This window comes from Calliphora vicina, chromosome 5 (assembly GCF_958450345.1).
Source record: "Calliphora vicina chromosome 5, idCalVici1.1, whole genome shotgun sequence".
Classification (NCBI taxonomy): Eukaryota; Metazoa; Arthropoda; class Insecta; order Diptera; family Calliphoridae; genus Calliphora; species Calliphora vicina.
Genome location: NC_088784.1, coordinates 80,074,273 through 80,093,681, shown reverse-complemented (window position 1 = coordinate 80,093,681; position 19,409 = coordinate 80,074,273). Strand labels below are relative to the sequence as shown.

Below are 19,409 nucleotides of genomic sequence, written 5' to 3'. Positions count from 1 at the left end.
GCTATATTCGGCAGTGCCGAATCTTATATACCCTTCACCAAATTATACATCGAAATAAAAATTTTAAATATTTTTAGGTGAACAATTTTTTTTTCTTGCATTTTTTTTAATTTTTTGGAAAAAAATTTTTTCGAATTGGTTTTTTAAATATTTTTTTTTAAAAATTTTTTTTTTTTTTTTTTAATTTAAATTTTTTTTTTTTTTTTGTTGAAAAAAAATTCGGGTTAAAATTTTTTTTTCCCGATTTTGACCCATTGTAGGTCCAACTTACTATGGTCTTATGTACGTCGTTGCAAAGGAATATCTATCATTAGATATCCATGTTGTCTATATTAATGACTTAGTAATCCAGGTATAGGTAAAAAATCGAGGTTGTGCTAGTTTTTTCCTTATATCTCAGCCATTTGTGGACCGATTTTGCTGATTTTAAATAGCAAACTTCTCGAAAGCATGTCTGACAGAATTATTGAAGAATTGGATCCCGAAGATATCAGGGGTCTTCAGAAAATCGATTTCAACAGACAGACAGACAGACAGACAGACATGGCTTAATCGACTCCGCTATCTATATGGATCCAGAATATATATACTTTATAGGGTCGGAAATGAAAAATGTAGAAATTACAATCGGAATGACAAACTTATATATAGCCTTCTCACGATGGTGAAGGGTATAAAAAGACATATCACCACAGACTCACAGAGGGTTGAAATGTAACAAAAGTGGCGATTAATACAAAAGCTGAACTTAATCTACCACAGTCATGTTTGGTATGGGGTAAAAGTGCATTAAATTCTACATCACTAACAGCTAAAATTACAGTTGTGAGTAACTTACTTTATTGGCAGTGAGCGGTCAAAGTCAAATAATTTTTACAAATTTTGCGTGCTGTGGTTGAAATTGAAAATTGTGATATTTCAAGAGCTTATATCTTTTGTTAAGTCTGTTAAAAGTAGAAATATTAAAATGGAACCATCAACTTCATGTATTTGAGTACATAAATAAATATTTTTTGTTTAGATAAATGTTGTGCAAATATTTTTTATGTTTTTTTTTAAAGTGATCCATTATTGGGATTTTTTCGATATATAGATTGAGTTTAAAAAAGTTCAGGGGCTAGGTCGGGTAAATTTCATTAAATGCTTTTAAAATATGGCATTTCAGCTTATATATCCAACAAAAAAATTGTGTGGATTTATTGAGGTTTTTTACTTATTTAAGTTATAGTGAAGGAACTCATGTTGTTAAAAAAACATATGCCTAAAAAAAAACAGTTTAAAAAAATGTTTCTTCCAATTTTTTTAAAGCTGTGTTTTTATGTATTTATGATTCTTCATTACAAAAATTCATAATATTCTCTTTTGTGACTTTTTTAAAAAAAAATTGTACATTTATAAAATTTTGGGAAAAACAAAAATTTGATTTTAAATTAAATTTATACTAATATAAATACATATAATAAATGTATTATTTGATTTTTTTAACAGCATATTAAGTATGCTTTAATTTTCAATTTATTTCATTAATTTATCGCTTTCCATTCCAAAGTTACAGCATAAATTGCGAACAAAGGACTTTCTTTCATAAAACAATATTGCGCTTAACGGGTTAAACAATTTTTTTTAAACTTTTTTTTCTAAAATGCTGTTTTTTATATATAAAAATATAATATTGTTACGTTTTAACCTTTTCAAAACATACAAATTTTGCGGATTAATTGAAAAAACAAATTTCAAGTATCGTGAAAACTGAAAGTGCCAGATTAAAGAGCACAAAATTCTACATCAGCAGGTAAAAAATTAATGTGAAATATTAAAAGGTATTTTTATAGTCACGTGTTGAAATTACATATTGTGAGAAGAAAACCTAAAAAATGTATAAAAAAAAAATAAAACATTGGACAAATAAATACTATTTGTGATAGGTAATTTAAAAAAATTAACAAATCTAATTATGCATACATCAAGTTCAGGTATTTATTGATATGTTTTGGTTAAATTTAAATTTGAATTATTTGCGGAAGTAGCTTTGATATTAGTTTTTATATTGGAAGTGCAAAAAAAAAAGGAATTTTGTCAGTTCAAATGAACATAAAGTTATTAGCTGGGCTCAGCTGGGCAGAGAATTTAATATAATTTAAAAGCCTGGACAGTTAGGCGTTATTTCAGAAAAAATTAGGTTGCGCATCGCTGCGCCTCAGAAGTTACATGTAAATTAGTAAAAGCTTCACCCTTTAAGTCTACCATCAAAAAGCACTTTGCGATTCTGATAAACGTTTTATTGCTGTCGTTGTCGTTGTTGTTGTTATTGTCATTGTTTTTTTTTTGAGATGTCCAAGTGTTGTGATTAATAATACGAGAGTCACGTGTGAGTGAGGCCACGTCCAGGCCTCACTCACACGTATTATAATGAGATAAACAATAATAAACTTTTACCAATTACTTTTCTTTATTTCAGTTTAGTTTTCCATCTATTGATTTTCTAATCGTGAATGAATAGCACGCGGAATTTTAAAAATTTAACTCTCATGCACTCACGCTTGTATATGCTTGTTTAAAAGTTTTTTATTGTGGTTAATACGAAGTCATCCGATAGCAGGCAATTTAGCTTAATAAAAAAATCATGTTAGTAAGCGCGATCGCGAGAATTTTAAAGTTTTATATCGGGAGCCAGTTATCACTCACGTTCAGATCTGTAGTTTTTATATTGTCTCATTTCAAATATTGTGTTGTATAAATTTCACAGCAGTGCATTTAAAGTTTGCAAGTCTTTTAGTGTCATGAGTTGGGAAAGATCTCTATTATTCAACCGCCCATTACTAGTTAATATAATGATATCATCTTAAAACAATATGGTAGTTTTTTATCAATAAAATGCATAAATTTAGTGTATCTCACTGATATAGTTCTGTAGATATAGGAGAATTAATAATTCATTTGTATGGGGGGATCCCGATTCCACCCTCGTATACCCTTCCGATTTTGGCGGAACGTGTAGTTTGTTCTTAGAGTTACCCACAGCAAAATTAGTGTGCATAACTATTGTAGTTCTATAGATATAGCACAGTTAATAATTATTTTATATGGTGGGTAATTGACTTCCCCCTCCTATATCCCTAAAATTTTGTTACAATATTCGTATTGGTCTAAGGGCTAACCACGTAAAATTTTGCGAGCGTCGCTATTATTGTTGTTGAGATAATAATAAATCCGTAAAAAAGGGGCATTTGACCCCACTGTGCGTTGGTTTATTTCCTTTAAATAAACCGGATACTTTTGATTGCAAATAAAAGCCGTTTAGTAATTTGAAAATTGTAACAACTCTTTATTTATTTAAAATGTACAACAACAGAATTAAATAGTCACTCAATGTTTTTTATACACGTTTATAAATTCGCAGAATTACAGACACACTTTATAATGTACACGAATTCACTTGAAAAACACAGCACTCAGTTAATATTTATTCGAAAAGCATCTCTGATAAACTCACTAACGACTGCAACCTCTGCCACTATTTATAACACTGCCATCTGCACTCTAGATTTCTCTTTAACTGTCTAGAGGTTTCTAATACATACGCCATCTGTGGTGTACTTTCTACAATGTTCTTTAACTAAATATTCGAATTCGAATATACGGTCGCAGCAAACAGCATTGCCAACTTACGATCAATGGTCAACTGAAAACTTTTATTTCAATGTTAATAATGCCCACAGATATGTTACAGTTTGCTATTACAGCACTGTTATTTGAAAGCATTAGGGTACTTTTAAATCAGCCGTCAAAATCGTTATATTTGAATTCAAGTACAATTTCGTAACAATATTTTAAAACTACGGCTTCTATGAATTAATCGCCACTTTGGGTACCATTGAACCCACTGTGAGACGGTCGAATAAACGTTTACTTGTAAACAAATCTTCCTCCAACAACTCTCCAATATATTGGTGACTAAAATAACTACTTTCTAAATTGCAGTACAAAATAGACATTTAAAGTAACTTCACTATAGATTACTAAGGAACACTAAAGTGACAATTGACTTCACGCTATGTTACATGGGATATCAGTAACTTAAGCATAAATAAAAATAAAATGTATGAGAATTATATCAACACAATTTGCATAAAACCAGTTTGTGCGAATTACTCACAAAACGTTTACTAAGTAATCTAGAGTGTAGTCACTCTCTAGATTACTTAGAGACACTTAAGTGGCAATTGTCTTCATGCTAGATTACCAGGGATGTATAATGTAACTAATTATCTTCTCTCTGCACTACAAAGGGCACATACGTGTCAAATGATCCAAAATTTATATTGGAGTCAGCCAAGTGATAAAGCATTACTGACAATTACTGTCTATAAGGGAATATATCCCTTATACTAATTGCTTAACCGCTGGATTATTATTGGAATTTTTGATTTTGCTCATATACACATACATATTTTCCTAACAGTTAATATTTCATTACTGACAAATGAGTGTGAACATTTAATTTCATTAACCACTTTGATCCCATACATCAATACCTCATTAAACCACTGACAGTCACATGCCATATAAGATTGTTAATTATTTTTATGGTTAAATTTTGTTTTTTTATTATTCTCAAACCATTTTTTATACAATATTTATTGATTATATTATGGTGATTGTTAATTTATTATTTTATTTCGTTTTTTTTTTATAAATTTTTTGTTTGTCTTTTCATATTATCAATTTTTAACCCAAATAATTTACACGTTGTTTTAATAATCTGCATTTTTGTATAAATTTTTACATGACCACATGGCAGGCAAACAAACAAACACACATTAAACATACATATCCCACCTATACCTACCCAGCAGTTAAGCAAGTAGTCAATGTATCCCTTATAGACAGTAATTGTCACTAATGTCTGATTACTTGGCTGACTACAATTTATATATTTTGGGTAATTTGCTACGTATTTACTCTTTGGTTACTTTATACATCCCATGTAATCTAGCGTGAAGACAATTGTCACTTAATTGTCTATAAGTAATCTAGAGTGTAGTCACTTTAAATGTTTATTTTATATTATTTTATATTTGTACTGCTCTTTTTTGTGAGTAATTAAATATTGTTACGAAATTGTACTTGAATTCAAATATAACGATTTTAAGGGCTGATTTAAAAGTAGCATAATGCTTTCAAATAACAGTGCTGTAATAGCAAACTGTAACATATCTGTGGGCATTATTAAATGAAAGCTTTCAGTTGATCATTGATCGTAAGTTGGCAACGCTGTATTCGAACTCGAATATTCAGTTAAAGAACATTGTAGAAATAGAGCTTTCTAGATGGTTATGCAGTGTTATAAATAGTGGCAGAGGTTGCAGTCGTGAGTGAGTTTATCAGAGACGCTTTTCGAATAAACATCAACTGAGTGCCTTAAAGTGTGTTGTGTTTTTCAAGTAAATTCGTGTACATTATAAATTGTGTCTGTATTTCTGAGAATTTATAAACGTCTATAAAAAAACATTGAGTGGCAATTTAATTCTGTTGTTGTACATTTCAAAGAAATAAAGAGTTGTTACAATTTTCAAACTACTAAACGGCTTTTATTTGCAATCAAAAGTATCCGGTTTATTTAAAGGAAATAAACCAAAAGTTTTGAAAAGGTTAAAACGTAACAATATTATCAGTCTCCTAGAACTGCTGGGTATATAAACTTTTTCACATAGATACATGCGTATGAATACTTCAAACACTTTACTTTGACAAATTGCGAATTTGTTAATAAATTAATTTGTTAACGATTAAATGATTAATGAATTCGCACATAAACATATACAGACACACATATTACACAGATATACATGCATATCTATTAGGATGGATCCAACAAAATTTGTCAATGTAGCCAAGTAAATCCATAAATTCTTTACTCATGGAACTAGATTTCATGATGTGTAAAACTGTTGCATATTCGGATGACATTGCGAGTCTCACACAATGCCTACAAACTACACTAGGTTCACTTAGATGCTGGTCTTTATATAGAATTATCTCTGAAAAGATTGAATCCACTACGTTTGAAATACTAAGGAATTATGTTGAGGAATTAAGAATTTAATTTAATTTAAGAATTCAATAATTCTTCCGTATAAGAGATTTCTTTAATCATTTGGCCCATAAGGGCTTTGATTATAAATATAAATAAATAAAATAAAAAATAAAATAAATTAATTTGTAATGAATTCTTTAATGGGATGATTAAGAGAATCAATTTAATTCGATTTTATACTAATACTACAAGGCTTAAGCCAATTTGTTTCAATTTATTTTGTAAATGATTAACCAAACAGACGATTTTCCGTATAGATCTGTATCATTGGCACGAATTGCCCAAAACTAATTGATAGAGAACTTTCATGTTGCAAGTCGTCTATATCACGGTAACATTATGGTATACTGAGACCAGATGGTCTACACTGCCTACAATACTCGACATCGAGGCTTATTTGGGCCATGGGCGTTCACACTTTCATTGATTATTGCACAACTATATCCAAAGCCGAAACCGAAAACCGATCAACCGGTTTTTTCATCTTTATAAACTCCACCGGTTTCGGTTTTTTTAACTTTTCGGTTTTTTGATGAACCGGTTTTTGTAAGACAGTTAACCGGTTTTAATGAAATATATTTTCTAAAGCACATTCAAACATATTTATGAAAAACTTTGATACCATTTTTAAAAATAATGATTTATTTTATAGAAAACTATAGCATTTGACAATATTTAGTAAAAGTTATAAAATAATTGCATAAAAATAGAGCTTTAAAAATTGAAAAATGCTAAATTTGTAAATGTAGTACATAATTCTTAACACATTTCCTATTAGAGTCCACAAATAAAAATAAATTTAAGGGGACTCTTTTCATATTAAATAAAAATTTAATACAAACCGGTTAACCGGTTTTTTTGAAGACAAAAACCGAAACCGTTTAACCGCTTTTTTAAAAGACAATAATAAAAACCGGTTTTTTCAAAATCACACTTTTTCCGTTAAACCGGAAACTGGGTTTTCAAATTTGACGGTTTTTTGGACACTCTAACCTATACCCTGTCTCGACATACGATTTACTGTATCGATCACGGAGGTATCAACTTCGGCAAGTGATGCATTTCCTTGGAATGACGCTATCATGCTGTAGGTCGTGAATAGCCCTAGGGTTCCTAATTTCCTGAACTTTATCCGGGAAATATTTAAATCATTTATTCATTCCCTCGAACTTTTTTTCGGATTAGGAACCCTAGTCTGCTCCTTACATAATGTCTACTCTCACTACGTGCTTAATATGGCTGTGTATGAAGATACATTCGAATTTAACTAGCACAGACAAAAACCAACTTTTTTTAACATTGATCAAGTTACAGTCAAAAAAGCGCTGTTAATCACATAACAATCATAATACTTAAATTAAAATACAAAAAATGTAACTGAAATCGTTTCTTAACGTGAAATAATAACTGAAGTAATATTGGAATCTAAATAAATTTTATCTTTTGGAATAATAAAATGTTTGAGAGGATTTGTGACCATGGTTCACATACTGCACTATATAAAGCGCGTTATTTAAGATAGATAGAACTTGAAATTGTACAAAATTTGGTCCACTTTATCGAGCTAGTTTATCAGCATAAACCAGAGAATTCACGTGGCCACACATGAAATAATCGAGATAATCAAATCGCAATACCTTGGAGGCCAATTGGCAGGTCCATTTCTCGAAAAAAGTTATCGCCGAATTTTGATTTCAATAAAAATTTATTTTCACAATTTTGATCACTCATTTTTTAAACGGCAAAATATTGTGTTTATAGCTGATTTTTGCCTTAATAACGTATTTAATATTTTATTGAGGATTTGTGAAAAATAAAATTAATTTTAAACCTTTAGTGTACTTTTGATTTATTAAATTTAAAAAATAACTTGCATGATTCAGTTTTTTTAATTTTAAAAAAGATTAAAATTAGCATCATTCATATTTTAGCCCCAAGTGACATTAAGGGTTAATATTGAATCTGTTATTATAAATACTGGACTTCATGTTATATTTTTCTTAAGTTTTATTAAAAACGTCCCTAAAATATATAACATTTCGCTATCTTTTCATTAGAAATTACGTACACATTTCGATTCTTTTGCATTCAATTGCAAAAGTATTTATTTAGTAGCAAAATTTAAAAAAAAAACTGAAAAATTTGCATTTTTCCCGAATTTTGGCGATAATACAGATTTTGGGTCATTTTCACCCAAAGGAGATACAGGATTAATTTCCAAAAATTAATTTTTAAAGTAATTTTAAACTTTGACCTCGATGCGCGTCCATAAATCGTTGTCCGATTTGGCTCAAATATTCAATATTCAAATCTGCTGTCACTCTAATATACATATATCGCAGATTAATACTGATATGCAACAAATGATAGTTGTCATAAAAGGGATATCGACTTTCAATGGTTGTGTTTTGCAGAGCGAGAGCAAAAATAACATTTTCAATAGGCATCGGGTGTGATATACATATATTTGTCCCTCTTTCCTAACCACAACTATTTTGACATTTTCTTTTGTTTTTTTTCTGAAACCAATCTGATTCATATCTGTAAAATTTGTGATATATATCTTTCAAACTACAATTCTAACAAAGTGTTGTAAGAATATTTTTTTAATTTTGTAAATAATTTTAAACACTTCCATAAATTTTTACTATTTTCAACACAAATATTTTTTTAATTTAATTTTACAACTATCAATCAATAACAGATTGATTGGTAACTATACTGATGTATTGTTGTGACAGATAATATGATTACAACAGTAACAATTTCATACAGCAAACAACATTTAAAATGTGGCAGCCGCAACATACATATTTATTTGATCAAAGCAAATATCGTGTTTTGTTAAACTGCATGAAAAACTGGGTTAATTTAAGCACGATTTTTTTTCCCAAATAAGACAAATATTTATATTTATTTATTTGCTAATAGAATGAAAACAAATTACATATTTCGTTAGCATTAACATGTATTTTTTTCTTTTCGTCCAATTTACTTTGCAGAGAACAACAATTGCTAAATATATTTGAGGTAATTATCAATACCTTGGAGGGTAAATTGAAACGTATAGATAATCTGGACAAGTCTGTGGAACACATGATGAAACGTATGGAAATCTTGGATAATCGTGTATCAGATAATCTAGTGAAAACCGATTCAGTTATTTCGAAATTAAGATCTTTAGATACAAAAATCTCCAATGATATTATTGATACGGGTCATATAATTGGTGCAGAGAATCGTGCGGCAAATGGACGATCGGCTCGTACTTCCTCCGCATCATCCACGCAACAGTTGGACAATCGTTTAGTGTTGCTCGATCAGAAAGTCAGTGACATAGATTCAAAATTGGAAGTACTGAAAAATCAAATAGACAACAATCTGCTGCAAGTGGATGAATTCAATGCCGAGGCCAGTGAAAAGAAGCCCATCAGCATGAATGTCATTGAAATCACCAAGGCCATGAATGCAGAGGTCATGTCGCATGTCTCCAATGAACTAATTGAACTGAGAGATACCACCGACAATATCGACAAGAAACTACAATTCCATATTAATATAGTGTCGGAAAATGTTGGCCGCATGTTGCGCATGGTGGGCGATATACACGAAGCTGTAGTCGATCATCATGTACAGTACAATAATTTGAATGCCACCACCACGGCTTTGCCTCTTATCAAGTCAAGTAAAATTGATGCCTTAGTTAAGCAAATTCGTCCCATGGTTTCGGTTTCCGAAAAAATGGATGAAGTTTGGGATGTTGTGGTGGGCACTAAATCCTCGGTAGACCACTTATTGCCCAAATCGGATGCTTTACTTACACAAACTCAAAGACAGGAGAGAGCTATTGGGGAAATTCATCAAGATTTGAAAACTAAAACGAATTTGATTATCAACAACTTGGATATGGTTGAGAAGCGCCTTAAGAAACAAGAAGATGATGTGCAATTATTGGCTCAAAGACCAGTACCGGCTGAACTTTTAATGGATCCAACCATAGATCGTTTGGTGGAATATGATCCCAATAGGTTTGTACCCAGTTTTTAATATTCTAGTTAACTCAAAAAGAAAGTTAATAAAAAACTTAAATAATTGGAAGTCAATTATTTTAGTTTTTCACTTTCTCTGAGTAAAATTATCATTATCACACACTCAACCGAACAAAGCAATAGCCATTTTCATTTTCCTACTTTCAACATAACTCATTCTTGCTAACACTTTAACATTACCATTTGATTAACCTACAAACGAAACTACAAAAAAACAAATCAAATAAATAAAAACTATTATACCACAGATACTCCGTCATTGATGACTATACCGCACAAAGTAGTAGTACATCCCCGACAACATCAACTATTCCAACAACACCCTCTACTGCTTCGTTAGCAGCAACACCAACACCCTCAACTATTTCTTCTCCTTCTTCTACCATAAACAATCCAACTTCCTACTCTTCTTCCTCCTCATCCTCCTCTACATCGAATACAACCCCCACTGTAGTGTTGGCCAATTCTGTCTCTGGTACATATTCTTCTACCACACCAACATTACCCACCACAATTGCTGCAGGTGTTAATTCTAATCAAACTACTTCCTCCACCACCTCATCAACATCTTCGACGACCACATCATCAAGCAGCAGTTCTTCGTCATCGTCCTCCTCGACAGCATCGACGTCATCAACCAAACCTATATCGCGCAAAGGTGGCATTATATTTCCCAGTGTTAAGAACAAACCCTCAGTGGTGAATACAACATTTACCACGGATATTCTGGCATTAAAGGATGTTAAGGTGAGTACAAGTTTTGTAAAGTTAAGTTACACCCCTAGCAGATTGGAGAAACACTAGGGAAAATTTATTTGCCCTAGAGGTTTTCAAAACACCATCTCCCAATTTCCAGTTGAGATATAAGTATATCTTCATATAGGAAACAATTTGTTCTCCTCTAATACCATTCGATTCTGAATCACTTTCTGTGTCGTTTTAACGATGCACAGTGGCGCCCGTAGAACAAGTGAGGTTGCCCCTAATGTGCCCCTAAAAAATATTGAATAAACCTATTTTACAGTAAATTGTCCAACGATTTCAAATATGCTACTCTTATTACAATCATATTTTTGGTATAGAAGATATAGCCCTTCAAAGTTGACTGATTTTCAGTTTTCAAAAAACAGACCATTTATAGGTAATTTAGTCCGCTTTCAGATACAATATATCGAAAACTATATTACGGATCGTCATTATTTTTAATTATATTGGTAGATCTATTTATTAAGAAAAGAATAAAAAAAATTGTACTGTTTGCTTTGTATTTGTCCAGGTAAATTAATATTTACCAACAATCCATTTTTTCAATATTTCTCAACTTTAATGGAAAATAAAAAAACTATAATTTTCTATATTTGCCATATTTTCAAAATAAGTTCTTTGATTAGTCCTTTACCTAATGCAAAAATCTCTAGCTGCCCGTCCTTGCCCCATCTTTTCTAGAGGTAAAATTTTGAAAAAAGACAAACCAAAAAAATAATTTATTTTACTTCCCATAAAATTGATTTTTCCACAAATTTCAACTTTGCTAACCCATAAGTAGGCACCTGAAAGGCGTAGAACCATTTTCAAACACTCATTTCATAGGCTAATCAATTATCTATCATAGTCCTTTTAATTTTTTTTAATATCTCATTTGGTTCAAAAGTTATGATTTTTGCAACGAAAAAACTCAAATGGCGCCACTGTGCAAGTCGCAATTTTGTAGATAATTCGATGAAATTTGGTACATGTGCCAACATCGCTGAAATAGGTTTATGATCATACAAATGTTCTTCCAACTTCCGCTTTCAGATTATTAGTTAAACTCTCATCAATTTGTTATAAATGTTTAAATTCCAAATAAATTACTCATTCAAATACTGCGAGGTTAGGTATTTAACTGATCATAACTCCCATATATCACCTCTGAAGGAAATCTATAAAATTCTTGTAATTATACCCTTCACCTTCGTGAGAATGGTATATATAAGTTTGTCATTCCGTTTGTAATTTCTACATTTTTCATTTCCAACCCTATAAAGTATATATATTCTGGATCCTGTCTGTCTGTCTGTTGAAATCAATTTTCTGAAGACCCCAGATATCTTCGGGATCCAAATCTTCAATAATTCTGTCAGACATATTTAAAATCAGCAAAATCGGTCCATAAATAACGGAGATATGAGCAAAAAGCCGGGACAACCTCGATTTTTTACCTATTTTTGATTATATCTGGATTACTAAGTCATTAATATAGACAATATGGATATCTAATGATAGATATTTAAAAGTCCATTGCAACGATGTAGATAAGGCTATAGTAAGTTGGACCTACAATGGGTCAAAATCGGGAAAAATATTTTTTAACCCGATTTTTTTTTTCATCAAAAAATTTTTTTGTCATACATTTTTTTCCAAAAAAAAAAAAAATTTGGAAAAAACTTTTTTTAAAAAAAATAAAAAACAATTAAAAAAAATTAAATTTTGTTTACCTAAAAATATTTAAAAAAATTATTTTAAAGTATAATTTTGTGAAGGGTATATAAGATTCTGCACAGCCGAATATAGCTCTCTTACTTGTTTAAATTTAAAAAAGTAATTTTCGATAGAGGGTCTTATTTGGGAGCTATGACTAATTCTGGACCGATCGCCATCAAAGTTATTTGCGTTGAATTTTATGTATATACCAACATTTTTATGATATTTATAATCGTTAAAGTGATTTTTGGAAACGGGCCCTATATGGGAGCTATGACTAATTATAGACCGATCGGCATGAAATTAGGTGACATGATTTCCATAGTATAAAGTATTTCGGAAGTACATTTGTATGGGAGCTAGTGGAAATAATGGACCGATTTCAGCTAGTTTCAATACGCTTCGTCAAATGTCTTCAAAATTAATCGACACATAAAGTGATTCTGAGTCTATCGGTATAATTTAAGGTGGGTGTTAGACTAATATTTTTGGGTGTTACAAACATCTACACAAACGTATTACAGCTATGTATATTCGGCTTATATATCATTCACCAAATTGTACTTTAAAATACAAGTTTTAAATATGTTTAGGTATACAAAATTTAAAAAAAAAAAAATTTCAAAATTGTTTTTTATAAATTTAAAAAAAAAATTTTACCAAATTTTTTTTTCTAAATTGTTTTTTTTCAAGATTTTTAAATTTTTTTAAAATTATTAGTGAAAAACAAGTAGGAGAGCTACTTGGCTGTGCCGAATCTTATTTATCCTTCTTAAAAAAGTTTTTTCCAATTTTTTTTTTAAATTTTTAAAATTTTTTTTTAAAATTTTGGAAAATTTTTTAATTTTTTTTTAAATTTTTAAAAATTAAAAAAAAGAATTTATGGCAAAAAAAATTTTTTGATGAAAAAAAAAAATTCGGGTTAAAATATATTTTTCCTGATTTTGACCCATTGTAGGTCCAACTTACTATAGCCTTATATAAATCGTTGCAATGGACTTTGAAATTTCTATCATTATATACCCATATTGTCTATATTAATGACTTATTAATCCATAGAAAAAATACAAACTAAGCAATAGAAAAAGCTCTAAGTCCAAAAAACCTTTTATCTCGGCAAATACTTATGTTATCATTTTGCTTTTACAAAGAAAAAAAAAATTGCGTTTACAGAATTCATAAATATTTACGCAAAAAAAAGTTTGAATGTTTTTTGTCTCTCCTGTAAAATTTTAAAATATGGTCTAGAGCCTTTGCATGTTAAGCCAGCGATATTATAAAATTTAGAGGAGTTAGTTTGTTGATCATAATTTTTCGTTTCGTCCCTATATGAATAGATCAATAGTAATATGTTTCAAATAAAATGTGACAGCAAATATTTAGTTCAATTATACACAACCGGGATCCCCAAATCTCGATATGTACTTTAGTGGTTACAAGTTGTTCTTCAAATATTTGATATTCTTTACTTTATTTCAATAATTTATATTTAATTTTTATTATTCCAGGGTTTCTCTTGCGTTGATTTATTAAACGCTGGCATGAAACAGTCGGGTGTTTTCTATTTACAAATTCGCGGCACCACCTATTGGTTCTTGAAGGTATTTTGCGAGCAGGAAGTTTCTGACGGCGGTTGGACGGTAAGCATCTATTTCATTGTTAATAATTTGTTTTAATTGCAATAAATAAATTATAAATTTCTTCTAATTGTGTAAAAACAAATCTAGGTCATACAAAGACGTGATGATTTTGGTGAGCCTAGAGAAAACTTTAATCGTGATTGGGCCGATTATAAAAATGGTTTCGGTGATCCAGGTAAAGAATTTTGGTTGGGTAACGAAAATATCTATATGCTAACCAACAATGAAGATTATATACTGAGAGTAGAACTGGAAGATTTTGAAGGAAATAAGAGGTGAGTTTGAAAATTGTAAAGCTTAGGCTGGTTTTATACCAAAGAAGATGTTGAAAGTAACTAGAACTGTGGATTTGATATAAAAACTTATACAAGATCTTAAATAATATAAAGATCTTAAATATTAATGTAGGACTATTTTAAAATAAACTTAAATATTTAAATTTTTAATCACAGATATGCTCAATATTCACATTTCAAAATACATTCGGAAGCTGATTATTACAAATTGGAAATTGATGGCTATGAAGGTAATGCCGGTGATTCTTTAAATGATCCTTGGTATGGCTCAAATAATAGTCCATTCTCAACATATAATCGTGATAATGATAGATCATCATTGAATTGTGCTAGTATGCTAAAGGTAATTTAAATGATTTATTAATAAAATTTCGTTCAATATTAATAATTGTTTTTTTAAAGGGCGGCTGGTGGTGGAAGTCATGCGGTCGAGGTCTTAATGGTCTTTACTTGCACGATCCCCAGGACTTGACAGCACGTCAAGGTATTGTTTGGTTCCGCTGGCGCGGATGGGATTACACTTTGAAAAAGGCCACCATGATGATAAGGCCACGTGGTCCCCAGCCTATGGGTGCCAATTCAGCATCCTCATCATCGTCGTCTTCCACGTAAACACCATGTTATACATTATTTTATTAATTAAACATCATTTTCTTGTATATTAAACTTTTCGAAAAAAGCAACAGCAAATACTTAAGTGAACAAAATACTCAAATTCTTTATAATTCTTTCATTCATTATTTTTATATGGATACGAAATTATAAACCATTGGATAAAGTTATATAAGCTAAACAAAGTATCTTTTCACAATTGATTTGAATTTTTTTTAAAATCATCTAAAACAATTGGTTCAAATTTAGCACCAAATCAAAATAAGTTGTTTATTTCATAGCGAATTATTATTTTTTTGTTTAATGTTATTATTTTTCTTATGATTTTCTATTTTTTTTATTATTTTTGTATACATTTTAATTTGTTATGTTTTAAAGTTTTATTAACTTATTATATCATTTTACATACACAACAACAACAAAAAAACCCTTAATTATAATACATACTCACTCGTTCACACATTTTTTCGCATCAATCAATCAATATTCGTTTATAATAATGAAATTCAAATTTTCGAAATCGTTGTTAAATGCACAAACACACACACACCCACACCCCCCATCATACATTTTGTTAAATATTTTTGTATTAATTCATAAAATAAAACAATTGGCTTTTAAGTACATAATTATATTTAAAATAAATATAAAAAAAAAACTATATGATAAGAGTTAAATATATAACGAGGCCGGTTATGTGACAATAATTAAAGAAAAATGAACAATTTAAAATATACTCATTAAGTTAGTAAAACAAATGTTCATTCAGTTTATTAAATAATAAGAAAAAGTTTTCAAAATTTTAAAAATAATGCACAAATTCTATTTAAGACGCAATATTCCTAATGAAATTTTATTAATAGTAACCATTAAATCTATCTACAGATAATTTTTGTATCGTATTGAAAATTCCAAAAAAAATATTTTGAAATTGTTTCATTGGATAAGGTTTTGTATTAAAAATTTAACATTTAAATTCTCAACTTGTTAGAACCTTTATAAAGTATCAAACAAATGCATTTGAACATTTTTCGAATAAGAATTTTTCGCTTTTTTCTATATTTCTAGGAAATTCGAAATCGAGTTTCAAAAACTTTCAAAATTTTCTTCAAACATGCCAATAATTTAAAACATATAAAGAAAACCATAAAATTTAAAAAAAAATAATTTTTAAAGTTTCGAAGTTACATTTTTTATAATTTGTAACTCGCATTTTTAAGAAATTCGAAATTATATTAAAATTTTCGAATATTTTATATCTATCTATATATATAAAAATGAAATGGTCAATGTATGTAATGGCATCACGTGAGAACGGCTGGAGCGATTTGGCTGATTTTTTTTTATTCGATTCTAAATTTGTAAGAAAAAAAATTCAAAAATTCCGGCTAAAACTCGGAAATTCTTTTTTTGTGAGTCCAGTCAACTGTAATAAAAAAAGCCCCCTAAAGTATGCAGTACAAATTTAGATATTTTATTTGCAAATAAATAAGAACAGGCTGGTGTGCGTGGGTTGGAGAAATTTGAAGAACTAACATTTGTAAATGCTACCGGGCGAAGCCGGGGCGAACAACTAGTTAGAAATATATTTGATGGAACAGTCTTTTAAAATAGAATTTTTTGTATAAAGAATCGTATAAATTCATTTGAACAATTTTCGAATATGAAAAAATCACGTTTTTAAAAAATTCCAAATAATATTAAAATTTACTTTAAATTTTATATTAAACAAAAATCCTTTTTCTTAAAATAATCTCTAAGCTCATGTTTCAAAGGAATTGAATATTATTTTCTAACATTTAACATGAAAATTGTTTATAAATGTACAAAAATTAATTTTTTTTATTGAGAGTGTAAAAAACTCATATGAAAGTATGTATTTGAAAAAAGAATTTTGAATTTCGAAAATTTAAATTTCGATTTGAAAATTCTTGAGAAGAATTGAAAATTATTTTCGAATTTTCGAACATGTACTTAACATGAAAATTGTTTATATATGTCTACCAATTTATGAAAAGTAAATTGTTCTTGTATTACGAAGAAAAACAAAATAAGTTCGAATTTTCGAACATAAAATCACATTGAAAATTATTTCAAATTAGAATTTATTTTTTTATATTTCTTAGAAATTTTAAATCATGTTCGAAGATTTCGAAATACTAAAAATGTCGAACACAGCATCCAAAATTTATTTTCAAACACAAAATTTAACCATTTTTTCAAGTGTTTCTATTATGAAAATAAAAATTGTCAGTTTCGAATATACTAAATATCTAACATTCAAATGTTTTCAAATAATTTCGTTTGAAAATTGTAAAAATCTTTTATTAAAAAAGACGAAAACAAAATAAATATCGTTCCCTACTGTGACGATCTTTTGTCAAAATCACCACTTCTGAATCGAACAAACCATCTCTCGCACATTGAAACCGATAGAACACCTTCACCATAAGCAATCGGCAGCACTCTTTTTCAAATTATAGAAGTATATGACGCTTTGTTTTTAATTGAAAATTAGGAAAAGTTTCCATTGTATTGTCAGCAACTATAAATCAGCAATCTTAACCCTTCTGCACTCCTTGGGTCAATTTGACCCAATTATGGTTTTCAAAGGCAATTATGACCCAATTATGGTTTTCAAAGGCAAAATTTTTCCCTTTAATTATTAGATATGAACTTAAAACCAAATATAGTGCATTTTTGAGAAGAATTCGAGATTACGTTAACCTTTTCGAAAATTCAAAATCCGCAATTTTTTTATTTTTTTACTTTTCCCTTTTCGTTTTTTTTAACATAGAATTTGAATAGGAAAAATGAGATGAAAAAAACGATTTTTTTCATAATTGGGCTGTTAATAAAAAGAATACATATCTCAAACCTTATATTTGAAAGGCATTTTCAAATATAAGGTTTGATTGAAAATGCCTTTGTAATTCTTTTCAAAAACAAAATCGTACGAATTTGAATGCTTTATACATGATATTTCGAAAATGTTTTCTTTCGAATCGAATTAAACACTAATCCTCCTATTTATCAACATCGAACGAATTCTTCCTAAGCGAAATGTACGAAAACGTACAACATTCAGTTTCTTTATTTTCAACTCTTTTTACAGTCGAATCACTTTCGTTCGAATTCGAGGAACAAGCCATTAATTTCGAATATTAAAACATAAAAAAACACATGTTAAAGGTAGTTTTTATATTTTGAGCAAATTCAAAACTACACAAATATCTGAAAACAGTTTATTTATAGCGTTACGGAATGTTTTTATAAAATTAAAAAAAATGTAAAACTACAATAAAATACAAAAGGGTGTCGTCGATTTCAATAAAAAATTTCAAAACGAATTTTATGTTCGTTAAATCGAGTGATTTCAAAAATGAGCGATTTTCAAAAACGAAAGGATTTTCTACTAGACATTTTCTACATTGAAACAGGTTTGTTTACTCGAAAGTAAAACGAGTAAATCATGTGAATTCGATTTACAGAAAACCAAAATATGTTAATACGTTTTAAAATCGAAAACGTTCTCTAGTTCGATTTACAGAACTGGAGGGATTTCGAGATTCTTGTAAATTTGAATACTAATTTGAAATATTTAAATTTTATTAATGTTTTTTATCAAAAACTAAAATTTTTAAAGGACTTCTATCGATTCTTAAAAAAAGTAGTTGAGCATCATTTGAAAGAGATTGATCTTTAAAACCCAGTTGAAAATATTTTTAAACATATTAGAAAATTGCTTGTGCTTAAATCTTTTTTGTTTCAATTTAAAGTATTTAATATCACAATATCATTAATTTATCATAAATTATTTCACATTTCGTTGTTGTTTTATATTTTAACGTTATTTTGTTTTTTTTTTTTGTTTTTCGCATTTTATCTAAATCTTTATATTATAATGCTTCAATTTTATTTTTCTAATGTAAATAATTTCTTAATTGCATCTTAAAACATTATTTCTTTTATATTAATTCCAATTTTTAAAAAATTTATAATAAAAAATAAAAACATAAATTGTATAAATTCATGCACCATAAATTATAAAAGAAAAAATACAAAAAAAAAACACATAATTAGTAGTTAAATTTGTATAAAAGAAATTTGTAAAACAAATTAGTATTCTTAAGAGATTTTGTAGTAAAAATAAAGAGAGGTTAATAAAAAAAATCAAATAAAAAAATATATAAAACAAAATAAAACCAAGAGTTTTTATGTTGCAGGAAAAGTATAAATACGGTAAGAAATA

The 19,409-nt window shown here is 28.9% G+C and overlaps 1 protein-coding gene across 2 annotated transcripts in view; it reads left to right on the top strand.

Annotated features, from left to right (window-relative positions):
• LOC135960615 (angiopoietin-2) overlaps positions 1–15,218 on the top strand; it is a 260,821-nt gene extending 245,603 nt beyond the window's left edge. Inside the window, exons 2-7 of one of the 2 annotated variants that reach the window (XM_065511948.1) lie at positions 9,100–10,125; positions 10,740–10,893; positions 14,118–14,249; positions 14,337–14,524; positions 14,702–14,888; positions 14,948–15,218. In XM_065511948.1, coding sequence (XP_065368020.1) covers positions 9,100–10,125; positions 10,740–10,893; positions 14,118–14,249; positions 14,337–14,524; positions 14,702–14,888; positions 14,948–15,157 — 1,897 coding nt within the window. In that variant the 3' untranslated portion in view covers positions 15,158–15,218. Of the gene's footprint in view, positions 1–9,099; positions 10,126–10,394; positions 10,894–14,117; positions 14,250–14,336; positions 14,525–14,701; positions 14,889–14,947 lie in introns of both variants that reach the window. The other variant, XM_065511947.1, reaches the window with a different exon arrangement.
• Positions 15,219–19,409: the final 4,191 nt, after the last annotated feature.